General features: G+C 34.9%; 2 protein-coding genes across 6 annotated transcripts in view; one reads left to right on the top strand and one right to left on the bottom strand.

The window, feature by feature from the left end:
• Window positions 1–1,547: 1,547 nt before the first annotated feature.
• Window positions 1,548–7,924, top strand: LOC106300324 (BTB/POZ domain-containing protein At1g67900). Of its 3 annotated transcripts, none has more exons than XM_013736443.1 (5): window positions 1,548–1,657; window positions 5,374–5,566; window positions 5,644–5,713; window positions 5,793–7,034; window positions 7,263–7,924. In XM_013736443.1, the coding sequence occupies exons 2-5, from the start codon at window positions 5,508–5,510 to the stop codon at window positions 7,779–7,781; spliced, it is 1,890 nt and encodes a 629-aa protein (XP_013591897.1). In that variant the 5' UTR covers window positions 1,548–1,657; window positions 5,374–5,507; the 3' UTR covers window positions 7,782–7,924. The 3 variants fall into 3 exon arrangements, with proteins under 3 accessions (XP_013591897.1, XP_013591898.1, XP_013591896.1); XM_013736444.1 differs by lacking the exon at window positions 1,548–1,657 and adding an exon at window positions 4,727–4,907; XM_013736442.1 differs by lacking the exon at window positions 1,548–1,657 and having other exon boundaries at window positions 5,048–5,566.
• A 2,172-nt stretch (window positions 7,925–10,096) lies between these two features.
• LOC106297064 overlaps window positions 10,097–14,324 on the bottom strand; it is a 4,877-nt gene continuing 649 nt past the window's right edge. For 2 of the 3 annotated variants that reach the window (XM_013733349.1, XM_013733350.1), the window contains one exon: window positions 10,097–10,615. In XM_013733349.1, coding sequence (XP_013588803.1) covers window positions 10,337–10,615 — 279 coding nt within the window. In that variant the 3' untranslated portion in view covers window positions 10,097–10,336. Of the gene's footprint in view, window positions 10,616–12,322; window positions 12,479–14,324 lie in introns of those variants that run through there. The other variant, XM_013733348.1, reaches the window with a different exon arrangement.

The raw sequence follows: 14,324 nt of genomic DNA, 5'->3' as shown, positions 1-14,324 counted from the left end.
AAATTGTTATTATCATTGAATATCATTATTTTTGACATAATTTGAGTTTTCGTTTACATCAAAACTTATCATATTTTAGGATAATTTTAATTTAAAATGTAATTTTCATATTTTTCAAACAAATTCTAAAAATATTTTTTAAATATTTTGTTATAATTGTTAAAAAAAATATTGAGTTGCATTTCAAATAAAAAGGTAAAGATATTAAAAATATTCTAATTAAAATATGTAAAATTTAATATAGTTATAAGGAAATGGTCAAAATAAAAAAACTACACATAAAATAATCATGATTTTTGTTAACTGGGCGGATCATTATTTATATGATATCGCACACGAAAGAAAAATTTCTGTTTTTAAAATTATCTAATTAACTCTATACTCATTTTTTTTATATGATATCACACATTCGTAAAAAAATAGATAGTTTAAGATGCAAAAAAAAAATATTTACTTAATGAATATAATATGAACGAATATTACAAATAAATCATTTCATAAAATAAATAATTAAAAACTGAAAATTCATATCCGCGCGGGTCTAGTTTTACATTATTTACTGAAATATCATAATTTTACCCGAAGTGAAGAGTATTCTAATCAACTCCTGCGAAGAAACAAAGTCATTCATATTTTTCTACCAAAATCATTTAACTAATTATGCTCTATAATGTTTTTTAATTACTACTTAAATGACCCTAGAAATAAATAAATAAATTATAATCTTCCTTTAGAGTCTATTATTCTCATATTTAACTTATGTCTTAGAACTATTTAAACTTTATAAAACTAAAATTTTACTTCGATACGTACATATTTAGCCACAATTTCATCAACTCTTTTTTTGTAAAAAGTAACTGTCTATGAATTATGATATTTTCATTTTCTAAATGGTTCCAAACAACTTAACTCACCACATTATGATCCATTCGTTTCTTCATAAGAAAGAAAGCCAATTTGGCCAAAACTAAATAAATAAGATAACAAGATCTATTACAAGACGTACAAAATCCAGCTCAGCTTCAGCCGTGGAGGATCTCTAATCGGGACAGACGGGTCCCACATCCAAGGGGACCACCAAAAGCAGCCATTGTCGGCTGGACACCCACTCGGGTAACACTCCTAACATGTAAATCAAAATATAATCAATTTTTTTTTGTAACCTTTCTCTTCTTTCACACGTAGAGTTGACATCAGGATAGGAACTTCTCCTCCAACCCCGAAAACACCCTTGATCAAACCACTTTAATTACGATATTACCACTGGCCCCTGTGACCTTCGTCAGTTCGTCGTTAGTGGCCACTGATTGATCCAAGACAATCTCTCGTCACACTCATGGGTGGACAATACAGACCGGAGCCGTGACGGGTTTTATATTTGTGTTCCCTCAACCACCGGTACTAGTTCGGGGAGTTTAAAGGTACCGATTCTGACAAGTCATGGGACATTGTTGTTTGTATCATAAGTTCTATGTTTCTTAACTTAAGCCATACATATCAATATCTTTGGATCTATCAAAGACAAAAAATTCAAGTTTATACATATACATATACACTTCTTCTTTTTTAATTCAGTTCCAATTCAACACACACACTTCTTCTTTTTTGTAATAAAACAAAGAGCAGCTTTCTTCTGCATCATCTCTCTCTCCACACTGTAAGTCTCGTATTTTTTTTAAAAACTAGCAAAGGCATTAGTACAAATATAGGCTATAAAGTGTAGTTGTCAAGTCATAAATTTTGAACATGATTAAAACAAAGAAAGCTTTTAATTTCTGGTTCATGACTTTTGAGTCCTTTCGATTGATGACTTATTACCGGTTGCACTGAGATGCTGCCGATCTTAAAACATTAATTCAATAATTGCTCTGTGATGGGGAAGCTTAATTGAGAAAAGGGATATATATCATTTATATAGAGATATCTTTCTTCAAACCTACGACTTCTACTAATAAGATTGAGACTGTGTATAATATTACTCCCTTTAATATTGAAATAACGGAATAGAGCAACCTCGATAACTGACTGAGGTTTTTTTCCAGTAGTTTTAGACTATGTACAATGGTGAATTGATTCAATGCCCTTTTTTTCTATTTTTAGCACTCCGGATCATGTTCTCTCTCTTCCACCTAATTATTCAACGTCCATTTCATTTTTAACTTCTACAATAGATTTATTTAAAAAAATTAAACACCTTACCCCACTTTTTATAATTCATATTCTTTTATCTTTTATAATTTAATAGTTACATATTAATAATAAATTCAATTATAATTAACTTAAATAACTAAAATGACATAGCTTTATTGATTTTTTATTTATATCTTAACTAGTTTTTTAAAAAATTAGTACTAAAATAAATCTAATTAAAGCCTAATAAAAGTTATAGTGAAAATTGATATATTTTATTTGAATCCAAATGAAATGAGAGTAATATATTTTTATAGATCATAAAAAATCATGAATTTTGATATTAATTTTTTTTATATAAAAATTGTTTACTACATAATATTTAAGCTCCAATAATTTGAGAGGAAAAGAATCTCTGAATTATTTTATAACCAATCAAAATAGAGCATCTTTCCAAAATAAAAATTAGCGTGTGTGCAAATGCACTCTCCATCAGTTTCAGCCTCTTACATTTCGACACATATGTTTAATGGGCTCACTAAAACTTTATTCAACTAGTTGAAACTTTTCAACTTCGATTAATCCACGTATGTGTTTCATGTTATTCAACAATTCATTAGCTCAATTGCTCCTAGTCTTATAATAAGACTCAAAGGCGTGGGAGAGATGATATATTATTGTATCAGATGTATCATATTAACGAGGGCTCGGGTTCGTGGCTTGGTGGTGATTAACTTGAGGGAAAAAACCCAATACGGTGAAGTCCTAGAGTTCGAATCCCGACCACTGGAGAATTAACATTTCAGCATCGCCAGGGACAGGGGACCGATACGTGGCAACACGTGACTAGTCTGGACCACTTTTGTGGGGCCAGGATACCCCTGTATAATTACAAAAAAAAATGTATCATATTTTTAATAAAATGAAACTTTGAGATAACTCGACTTAAACGGTTAAAAGTGATCAGAACATCAAATATATATAAGCTATTTGTCTAGATTATATAGTTAATGTAAGGCTCCCTAACTTTTAGCATTACACAAAATCAACATAATTTGTCATATATTATGTAGATATATATGTTGTTTTTAGCAACTTCAAAAGAACGGGGTAAAATGCAATCTACATTATTTCAGTCAAAGTAATTATTTGGATAAAGAGATGATCAAGTTTAACATTTTGTCTTTCTTTGAAAGGAATCTACTTTCAATGATTTGTTATTAGCAGGCTTCCACTTTTCTCTATTAATAGTTAGCATAGATGGGTAAACAGTAAACACCGTATATTTCTATACATATTTATTCGGATTATACAGTTAGACATTTGTTATTTTTTATTTTTTTTGGTAAAATAGATAACATAAATATTTGTTATTTGTTAGTATCCTTAACCTTTCCTCCATGAATATATATATATATATATATATATACATATAAATCTCTATCTACTTATAGTATTCACAAATGCATATATTTTGCTTACTCTCATCATAAGTGTGTACACTCCTCATTAAAGACGATACGAAAATAGACGCTATTGTCGATTTCATTGTCGCCCTTCGATATTATAACCCACTTGATAAAAGAGGTGTATGGACAATATGGCTGCTTAAAATTCAAACTTTCTTTTAATGATTTTCTTATTTTAAAGTATTTTATATAAAGTTGTAACCGAAGTTATTTGAAATGTCAACAATTTCAAATGTTTTAAGAGGTAAGAACGATAACATAAAGGTAAACTAGACTAGCAGTATATGTGAGGAAGAGAACGGGAATGGCAAATTCATCCCTACCATGAGTTGGACGAAAACCGATGTGGACCCTGCGATTTCATTATCCAACAATAATATTTACACTCTCGTTAATGTCATGTCATTTTCACAAAAATATGAATTATATATTTGTATAACTACACTAATAAATAAATATCTATATCACATTTTTGTTTAATTGGCTATATATTTATATACTTTTCTTTGGAAGTTACATTTATCTCGTATGTAAAATTTAAAACGCAGTAAGTATTTTTTTTTGTAAAAAGGCAAGGATTTGTTATATATATATGAGTTAATTACAATATCTAAAATCAAGTTATTTTTTCAAAATCTATGCCTAGATAGATAAAATTTGATTTTTATTTATCTAGATAGTACATAAAATTTTGGCGCAAGGAAAACTTTGGTAAAATAATGTAACATGTGAATATCACTGTAACATGTGAATATCACTGTATATGTACATATACAGTGAGAAAGTATGATCACTAGAAGAAAAAAGAAAGAAGAACTAGGAGTTGGAAATTTTGATTTAAACGAAATGAAAATGATTAAATATGTAACAATAAAAAAAAAGATGACAAAAAAAATAAGAGTGGAAAAACTAAGGAGAGGCAATGATGAGGAAGGGAGAAGGTGGGATAAGCAGAGGCACGTGGGTTTGGTGATTCTTCTTTGCACGCTGGCGAATGGCTTAAGCACCATAGTTTACTCCTAAAAATACAAATAAAAATTAGGAAAATAATAATGTTTTGTGTATCCAGTTTAAGTCCCTACCATAATATAAATATTAAAAATCGCAATTTTGCATAAAACATGAAAAACAAAAAAGTTGCAAAGTAGATTGCTCTGCTTTATTGTGTTTCTCTCTTTAACCTTTGAATGATTGGTAAAGACTGTTTTCTGGGAATTTGCCTAGCTAGCTCAAAACATTTTCTTTCTCGAAAAAAAAAAAAATCTCAAGGCTGATGACTTGAAGAGTGTTATTCTGTTTTCATCCAAAGTGAGTTTTTCTACTTCGTCTTGGTTTATGCATGGGAACTGAACAACATTCTTGTTATGATGTGTGAACCATGGAGTATGGTGTTTAGTTATCTTTTGTGATTGATGGAACTTGGGTGGGTTGTGATATTATGTTGATAGGATATCCAACTCTTATCTTTATCCTTTTTTCCTTTATTGCATTGATTTTGATTCTTTTTGTTTGTATGTCCATATCAGATTGGGTATAAGGAACTTTGATTGAATGGACATGAACTTTAGTGGTGGCCTAAGTTTTTCTGGGATCTTGTTTTTCCTTTTTTTATTTCTTACCTATTTTTTTTTTTCCCATTTATCATTCTATATATCTAACTAAATAAATCACCACAAAGACAAATTTCCCAACAGAAACATAAAATCTTTTTTTTATTCTCTCCCAAGAAAAAACCTCTCTGACAAAGGTTTCATTTGTTTTGTCTCACTTACAGACAAGAATCTTGTCAGGTTTTCTTGAGGAAGGTACTGTTCTTCAGGGCTTGGAGGGGTAGAAGAAAAAAACCCATTTGAAGTTAGGCCATTATGCAGAGGAGTTTCTGAAGATTCAAGAACATAAATAACAGCGATGAAGTTTATGAAACTGGGATCTCGGCCTGACACTTTCTACACTTCAGAAGATTTAAGGTAAACAATAAAAATAAATAAACTAAATCTCAGGACATAAAGGTTTAGCAAAGAAACTAAACTGATGCTTGTTGCAGATGTGTTTCTTCTGAAGTTTCTAGTGATTATACAATTGAAGTTTCCGGAAGTAGATACCATCTTCACAAGGTACCTCTTTCTTCTTCTACTTCCTTTTCTTCCAGATGATTGATTGTTTTCTCTCTGAGAGTCTTCTTCTTTTCTGTAGTTTCCACTGCTTTCAAAGTGTTTGAGGCTTCAAAGAATGTGCTCTGAGTCACCAGAATCAAACCAACTTCCAGACTTCCCAGGAGGAGTTGAAGCCTTTGAGCTATGTGCCAAATACTGCTATGGAATGACAATAACCATAAGCGCTTACAACATAGTAGCAGCGAGATGTGCAGCAGAGTATCTTCAGATGTCAGAGGAAGTTGAGAAAGGTAACTTGGTGTACAAGCTTGAAGTCTTCTTGAACACCTGCATCCTTAACGGATGGAGAGACTCCATAGTCACACTTCACACCACTAAGGCTTTTCCTCTCTGGTCTGAAGACCTTGCCATCACTAGTAGGTGCATTGAGGCAATAGCTTCAAAGGTCTTGTCTCATCCATCCAAAGTATCTCTCTCACACAGTCATTCTAGGCGTGTTAGGGATGATGACACGTGCTCTAACAGAGCAGCTGCTGCGAGCAGAGGATGGTGGGCTGAAGACATCGCAGAGTTGGGGATAGATCTTTACTGGAGGACAATGATTGCTATCAAATCCGGTGGCAAAGTACCCTCTAGTCTCATCGGTGATGCCCTTCGAGTTTACGCCTCTAAGTGGCTTCCTTCTCTGCAAAGAAACCGAAAACAAGTCGGCAAGAAAGAGGATTCTGACTCGGATTCGGAGACTGATGTTTCATCCAAGCACAGGTTGTTGTTGGAGTCCATTATAAGCTTGCTTCCTGCTGAGAAAGCCGCGGTTTCTTGCAGCTTCTTGCTTAAGCTCTTGAAAGCAGCTAACATCTTAAACGCATCATCATCTTCCAAAATGGAATTGGCAAGAAGGGTGGCTCTTCAGTTAGAAGAAGCAACGGTTAGTGATTTGTTGATACCTCCAACGTCCTACAAGTCTGAAATGTTATACGATGTGGACGTTGTGGCGACTATCTTGGAACAGTTTATGATCTTAGGGCAGACTAGTCCACCGACAAGTCCTTTGAGAGGTAAAAAGGGTATGATGGATAGAAGACAAAGATCTCGTTCGGCTGAGAATATTGATCTTGAGTTCCAAGAAAGTAGGAGGTCTTCCTCTGCCTCTCATAGCTCAAAGCTTAAAGTGGCTAAGCTTGTGGATGGATACCTCCAACAGATTGCTAGAGATGTGAGTCTACCGCTCTCGAAGTTTGTTAGTTTAGCTGAGAGTGTCCCTGAGTTTTCTAGGCTTGATCATGATGATCTCTACAGAGCCATTGACATATATCTCAAGGTACAATAATCTCTCAAAACTTTCATCATGTTTTTTTTTTTTAATACCAAAAGGTTCGGGGTCGGAAGCTGTAACCCTTCCAGCCCCGAAACCACGAGAATGTAGTATTAGTTTTGTCTCAGCGGTCACTCGAATTAGAGACCTTTTGATATAACGGTGATCTTTCAAAACTCTCATCATTGTTTGTGTTCACTAAAGCTAATCATAGTCATTGTTGTGTTTCTACAGGCTCACAAGAATCTGAATAAATCAGAAAGAAAAAGAATATGTAGAGTCTTGGACTGCAAGAAACTGTCGATGGAAGCGTGTATGCATGCTGCGCAGAACGAGATGCTTCCACTGAGAGTTGTGGTACAAGTCCTCTTCTATGAGCAGGCGAGAGCTGCTGCAGCTACCAACAAAGGTGAAGTTAAAATGACCGAGCTTCCAAGCAACATCAAAGCACTCCTTGCTGCACACAACATTGACCCTTCTAATCCAAGTGCAGCCGCTTTCAGCACAACCACAAGCATGGCAGGGCCGGAAGATCAGTGGAGCGTGTCTGGTCTCAAATCTCCCAAGTCAAAGCTCTCAGGGACACTGAGAAGCAAGCTAGCTGAAGATGAAGAGATAGACGAGAGGTTTATGAACCAAGGAGGAGGAAGAACTCCATCTCGGTTTAAGGCTTTCTGTGCAATCCCTGGCCGACCTAAGAAGATGTTCAGCAAGTTTTTGCCCATCAACAGAAACTCCAACGACAAAAACTGAATAAACTGTTATTTTTAGATCTCTAGAGTAAAAGAAAGAAAATGTGTAAACCTCTCTCTCTATCTCTTTGTGCAACTTCACCAATGTTCAATTAATCTCCAAAATAATAATGTTTAAGAATTCATATTTGTTTTCATTAGATTAATGAGACGTGTTTGGAATCCAGAAGATCAAAAGAAAATGACCTAATTATACTAGGGGAAGTGTATTCAACTAAGAGTTCAGATGATTTGTATTAAAATAACAAATCTACTGTTTTTCAGACGAAGATTTAAAAAAACACTTTAAAATTATAAATTCAGTGTTATTGAACGTGTCATTTTTTAAAACACTTTGAAATTTATTGTTATATTGAACAAAATTTAAGTTGAAGATTTTAGAGTGTTTTAGATGTTTTTAGAATGTTTGAAAATGATTTCTTATTTATAAAAATAAAAATTCAAATCTCATGGTTTTAGAAAAGATTCTAGAGTTATTTAATAAAATCAATTTTAATATTCACCTAAATCATTTAAAAGCTCACAAAAATCAAATCATTTTAAATTTCACATTAAATACACACCCTCTTAGAATTGTATGAAACATAGCAGCCTGAAGATTCTCTAGTTTGTTTGATTATTCTATCTTTGTAGAGAGTAAAAGTCAAATCTTCCTCTCTTTCTTTGGAGTAATCTGTTGTCTGCTACTGGGTTAGTTAGGATTTTTTTCATATTATAGATATATACCCAAAGATCATGTTCATTAATCAGTAGAGAGGAGTGCTAGGTATTTAACAAAACATTTGTTATGTAAATATGATCTTATTTTAGACAATGAATACGGAATATCTTAACCGCCTTGGATTTGATATGTAATTAAGTACATATATTATGATCCTTTTCAATAATTATGTCAACCCATATAAGGATCACATGGTCTCCCTCTCGCTAAACAAGTGTCCAAGTTTTTGTACTAACATCCCAGACAACAAATCATTCTTGTATGTCAACAAGTTTAATGTATAAATCCGACCTAATCTGTCCAACAAGTTTCATCATGTTCATGATACTTAAATTAGCTTTGTTCCAACAATATGCATAACACAACTTTGGCATATATGTAGACAAACTAATACAAACAGTTTCGTAAAGATAAATCAGACTCGTCGATATCATATTCATATACTCCATTTCTTTATATTATATTAAAAAGACAAATCTGCAAATTATACTTTATATTGTGTTTTCACATTCCATAGCACCGCCCAAATTAAAAAGACAAAATGGCTCTTATTGGGAAAATGATTTCGACTGTTCTTTTAACCTTAACCAACGAGCATTATATGCATTGCATCTACCACATTTAACAAGACCTCATCATTGTTTTTCTCTCAATGATTGATTATTTCTGTATCATTTTTGAGAAAGAACAAAAACTTACAACCATTTTCTAAAGTTGTTTCTGCTTTGTATTCTTTTGAAAGATGAGTCATGTCATGACTCATGAGTACTTTGATTGATTTGCCAATCTAGCACCATGCCATGTCTATATTGTAATTCCCTCATTAGTTTGGTTATTTGCCCTTTTAGATGTCTTAAGAGACCAAACTATTATGGTCAATATATATAATTATTGAATATGTAAAAGGGGACCTTGTATAAACTTTTTTTATTAAGATTTTTCGGAAATGAATCTCTATTTAAAAAACATTTTTCATATTAGTAATATACAGTTACAACTACTTTTCAACTTTAGTCATCACTATATATAAACCTTCGGATATGCACTACTTCTATTTCTAATATATCAGCTCCCTCAAAGTTGCATCTTTAGTTTATTTAGTGAACATAATTTTAGTAGATTTTCTCCAAAAAATATAATAACTTTAGTTGATAAAATAAACTACAAAATACTACCTTAGGCACAAAGTTATTTATGGAACATGTAAACAAAAATTATCTAGGAGATTACTGTTTGTAAACTAATTGTAGGCCAAGTTCTATTTATGTATAAATATATTTATTCGCTACCAATTAATAGAACTATGTGTTCGCAGTTTTTTTATAATTATCATATACTACCAATTCAGTTAGTAAAATCGTAAATTTTCTTTATTCTCTTCGTTTTTGAATAAATGTCACTTTGACATTTTCTATACAGATTAAGAAAGTAACTGAAATGTATTTAAATTGTTATTAATTACATCTATTTGACCAATAGTATTTGAGATAAATAAAATTATTTATAAAATCAATATAATTTGTAATTAATTTTTAACTGAAAATAAACATAATTCACATTAAAATTCTAAAATGATATTTTTTTTGTAAAAAAAAAGTTAAAATAACATTTATTATGAAATAGTGGGAGTATTTTAATTATTTGTTGTAAAAGAAACAAGCCACATGAACATCATATGCCTCTCTTTGTTTGCCAACCGATAGTTGAGGCGTAAAGCGAAGCAGTTTAAAATACAAAATTTATACGTAAGTTTAAGAACCCTACGTACTCCCATCTATATTGATTACATTAGAACAACCAAGAGAAATGCCATGGTATCATGTTCATCCATGAATCTACTTAGTGGCTCTAAGGGAATCTGATGGCTTAGCCGGAGCGTCCTGTAGAGCCGCAGCCTCAATACTCTTGGTACGTTGTAGCGAAAGAGACCGGTGCATTCGACATCGAAAAGAACCGGGATGAGTGGTTGGTGAGCAAAGGCAGTTTGTCTTGGTGATGCTCGTTTGACGAGTCAGCCCACCCGAGCACACTTCGGGCGTGGAACTGCCATCGCCAGGAATCTCAATCTTCATGATCCTTTCGTCCTTTACCATTTGGTGAACCTTCTCCATTTTCTAGTTTTCATTAACAAGCAAGGACAACTATTAAGTTGTAGTAATGATAGAAACAATTTACAAAAAGCAACATTTTTCTCAATGCGTTTTATCCGGGAAAAAGAAGTTAACACTTTTCCTTAATACGGGGTCCTAATTAAGTTGCGAACCATGAGCTGAAAAAGAACTACTGGACAATTATTAAAGATAATGTGTGATACTAGCTATTCTTTGATGCACTACTATTTCTTCTTTGTTTAGGAAATAGGTTTTTGATTTTGATTTTGTTTTAGTTTCTTATTTTTTTCTTTAAGTAACCACTTCTACGTTTTATCATAAATAAAATTTAAGATCTTGCTCATCCAAGCGAGAGTGAGCTTAAAGTATTATCGAGTTTTAAAGGAGAAATATTTTGAGCTTTGCTTTTGGCTTTGCAAAGAACAATGTTTTGACATGTTTAGCGTTTTACTTTTCGTTTGTTTCTATTTTAGTCAAAAGAAACACAAATTCTAGCATCAAGCTGTTGATAAGTGCTGGAGAGTATATTACCGTAGGAAGATAAGAGAAAGAAGGGACGGAAGATCTGCTGATCAAGACGATAAGATGGGAGAATGATAAGTGGAGCTATTGATCATAACTGCTTGGCGGGAGTTTGTTACGCGGCTGTTAGAAAGTCTTATGTGATTGGAGTGAGTATAAATAAGGTGGGCGGGGCTCAATTGTAAGGTGGCTTGTATCTGATTTGTATCTTGGGCTCTTTAACATTTTGCTTTAGAGATTGGACTTAGTTTGTACTTCACAGACTAAGATTTGTATATTGAGTTGAGAAATACGATTACAGTACTTGTGCTCTATCATTTGGTGCGGTGAGCTGTTCGAATTGCGCGCTCCTGACGATGACGACGAGATCAGCAGCGGCGGTGGAGCAACAACTCGGCGAATCGGCACAGCGAATCGAGGTTCTCGATACTACGGTGGCAGAATTGAATCGGAAGTTCGATCGTTTGGAAGAGCGAGTCACAACGATTGTCGCAACTTCGCAAACGAATACTCAATCGATTCAAGCGGCGATGAAGAATTCGGATGCGAAGATCGATCAATTGGAATCTTCGATGCAGTCTCTCATCGCCTCTTTGCAACAGAATCAACAGCATGTCACCCATGCTGAGTCAAGCGGACCGAGTCAATGGCAACCACGAAACCAACATCCAACTCAGGTATCAAATCCTAATCTGGATCATAACCGGGGGGAACATGAGCTAGGTTATCGGCCTTTGGATCGCATTGATGAGAATAGAAAAGGTCTATACAAGAAAGTAGAAATGCCTACGTTTTCAGGACATAATCCGTTTGATTGGATCGCTAGAGCAGAGCGTTACTTTAGAGTGACTCAGAGCAGTGAAGTATATAAGATGGAGTTGGTATCGCTGAGTTTGGCAGAGGATGCGTTGTGTTGGTTCAACTATGAGATAGAGTTCAGGCCGTTCAGAGATTGGAATGAGTTCAAGCGCAGGTTGTTATCACATTTCGCCGATTCATTTGAGAAAACACCAGGGAAACGCCTCTTTGGGATTCAACAACACGGTACTGCGGCAGAATACATCAAAGAGTTTCAAGAGTTGGCATCACAAGTACGTCTCGCAGAGGAGAATTTGATTGACATATTCTTCAATGGGTTGAAGCAGGAGCTGAAAGAGGTCATTAAATTGAAAGAACCTCAAACTCTACCAGATCATATTGAAACAATCCTGAAGATGGAAGATAGCGAGTTCTGTAAGTTGTTAGCTTCTGCGAAACCTCAGGACCAGAAGAGTGGTCGACAAGTAAACAACAGCTCGAGCAAGTCTTCTTCAACGTACATTGCACCATCATGGAAGCCTAGGCTAACGGGTTTCGACACAGGACAAAAACAAGGTGAGAAGCAAGCACAGCAAAAACCAAATGAGAAAAGTAATCTACCTATAAAGCTTTCTGATGCAGAATACGACTATAAAAGAAAGAATGGGTTGTGTTTCAAGTGTCCGGAACGATGGTCAAAGACACATCTTTGCAAGAATAAGCAGCTGCAAGTGATGGTGGTGGTTCAGGATTGTGAGTTAGAGCTAGTGGAAGAAGAATTTCATGAAGTAAGTGAGGGAATAGAAGCTACAGAAGTAATGGAATTGTCCTTACAATCTTTCTTCGGTTGGTCTTCTCCTACGACAACAAAAATACTGGGTCGAGTGGGAAAGACGTCAGTGGTCGTGTTGATTGACAGTGGTGCTACGCACAATTTCATCTCTCCAAACATAGTAGAGAAAGCACACCTTGAGACTTCAGCTCACAACAATTTCACCGTGTTGGTGGGTACGGGAATCTCAGTGAAGGGTTCGTTGATCTGCAAGGGAGTGACTTTACAATTACAAGCCGTGAAGATTACATCAGACTTCATTGTCTTAGAGCCGGGGGGTGCAGACATAATATTGGGAGTTCAATGGTTAAGAACATTGGGTACTTGCGAAGTGGATTGGGAAAAACAAGCACTATCTTTCATGACTAAGGAAGGGAAAGTGACATTAATAGGGGATGTCGAGACTTCTCAGTCAACTAACAATCGTACGGAGTGTCCTTCGGGTGTGGATTGGGATGGTGATTTGGTCAAGTTGTTCTCTTCAACGGTAACTACTGATCCACCGATTCCAAAAGGTATAAAGGAGGTCATAGAGTTACATAGCGAAGTGTTTGCGGAACCAAAAGGATTACCACCGAAACGAGGGTATGAACATGCAATAAAGTTTTGGGAGGGTACTAAACCAATGTCTATCAGACCTTATAGGTATCCTCATACACAGATGGAAGCCATAGAGACGATGGTTCAACAAATGCTGGAGACGGGAGTAATACGGAACAGTAGGAGTCCGTATTCAAGTCCTGTGCTACTAGTTAAAAAGAAAGATGGTGGTTGGCGTTTTTGTGTGGACTATCGAGCAGTAAACAAAGCGACAGTACCAGATAAGTTTCCAATTCCGGTAATAGATCAGCTTTTGGATGAGTTAAAGGGGGCAGTCATTTTTTCAAACTTGGACTTGCGTTCAGGTTACCACCAGATCAGAATGGAAGAGGCTGATATTGAAAAGACAGCGTTTAGAACACATCAAGGGCAGTATGAGTTTGTGGTCATGCCGTTTGGGTTGAGTAATGCTCCGGCAACATTTCAGGCGTTAATGAATGAGATCTTCAGACCCTTCCTACGAAATTTGTGCTCGTTTTCTTTGATGATATTCTGGTATACAGTAAGTCAGTGGAAGAACACAGTATACACCTTAAGATTGTGATTCAGAAGCTGATTCAACATCAACTTTTCGCCAATCAGAAGAAGTGTATGTTTGGTCAGGCACAAGTTGAATACTTGGGACATATCATCTCGACTGCAGGAGTGGCAACAGATCCAAATAAAGTTGCGGCTATGCAGAATTGGCCAACACCACGTTCTGTGAAAGAGTTGAGAAGCTTTTTGGGTTTGACGGGATACTACAGACACTTTGTGAAGGCATATGGGGTCATTGCTCGTCCTCTAACAGACCATCTCAAGTCAGGCAACTTTGATTGGACAGGCTTATCTCAAAAAGCGTTTGAAAATTTAAAGACATCTATGGTTACAGCTCCAGTGCTAGCACTACCTGATTTTTCTATCCCTTTTGTGATAGAAACTGATGCTTCTGGTTATGGGTTGGGCGCAGTGCTGATGCAA

This window comes from Brassica oleracea, chromosome C6 (assembly GCF_000695525.1).
Source record: "Brassica oleracea var. oleracea cultivar TO1000 chromosome C6, BOL, whole genome shotgun sequence".
Lineage (NCBI taxonomy): Eukaryota > Viridiplantae > Streptophyta > Magnoliopsida > Brassicales > Brassicaceae > Brassica > Brassica oleracea.
Note: the sequence above shows the minus strand (reverse complement) of the source record. Positions and strands in the feature narration are given on the sequence as shown.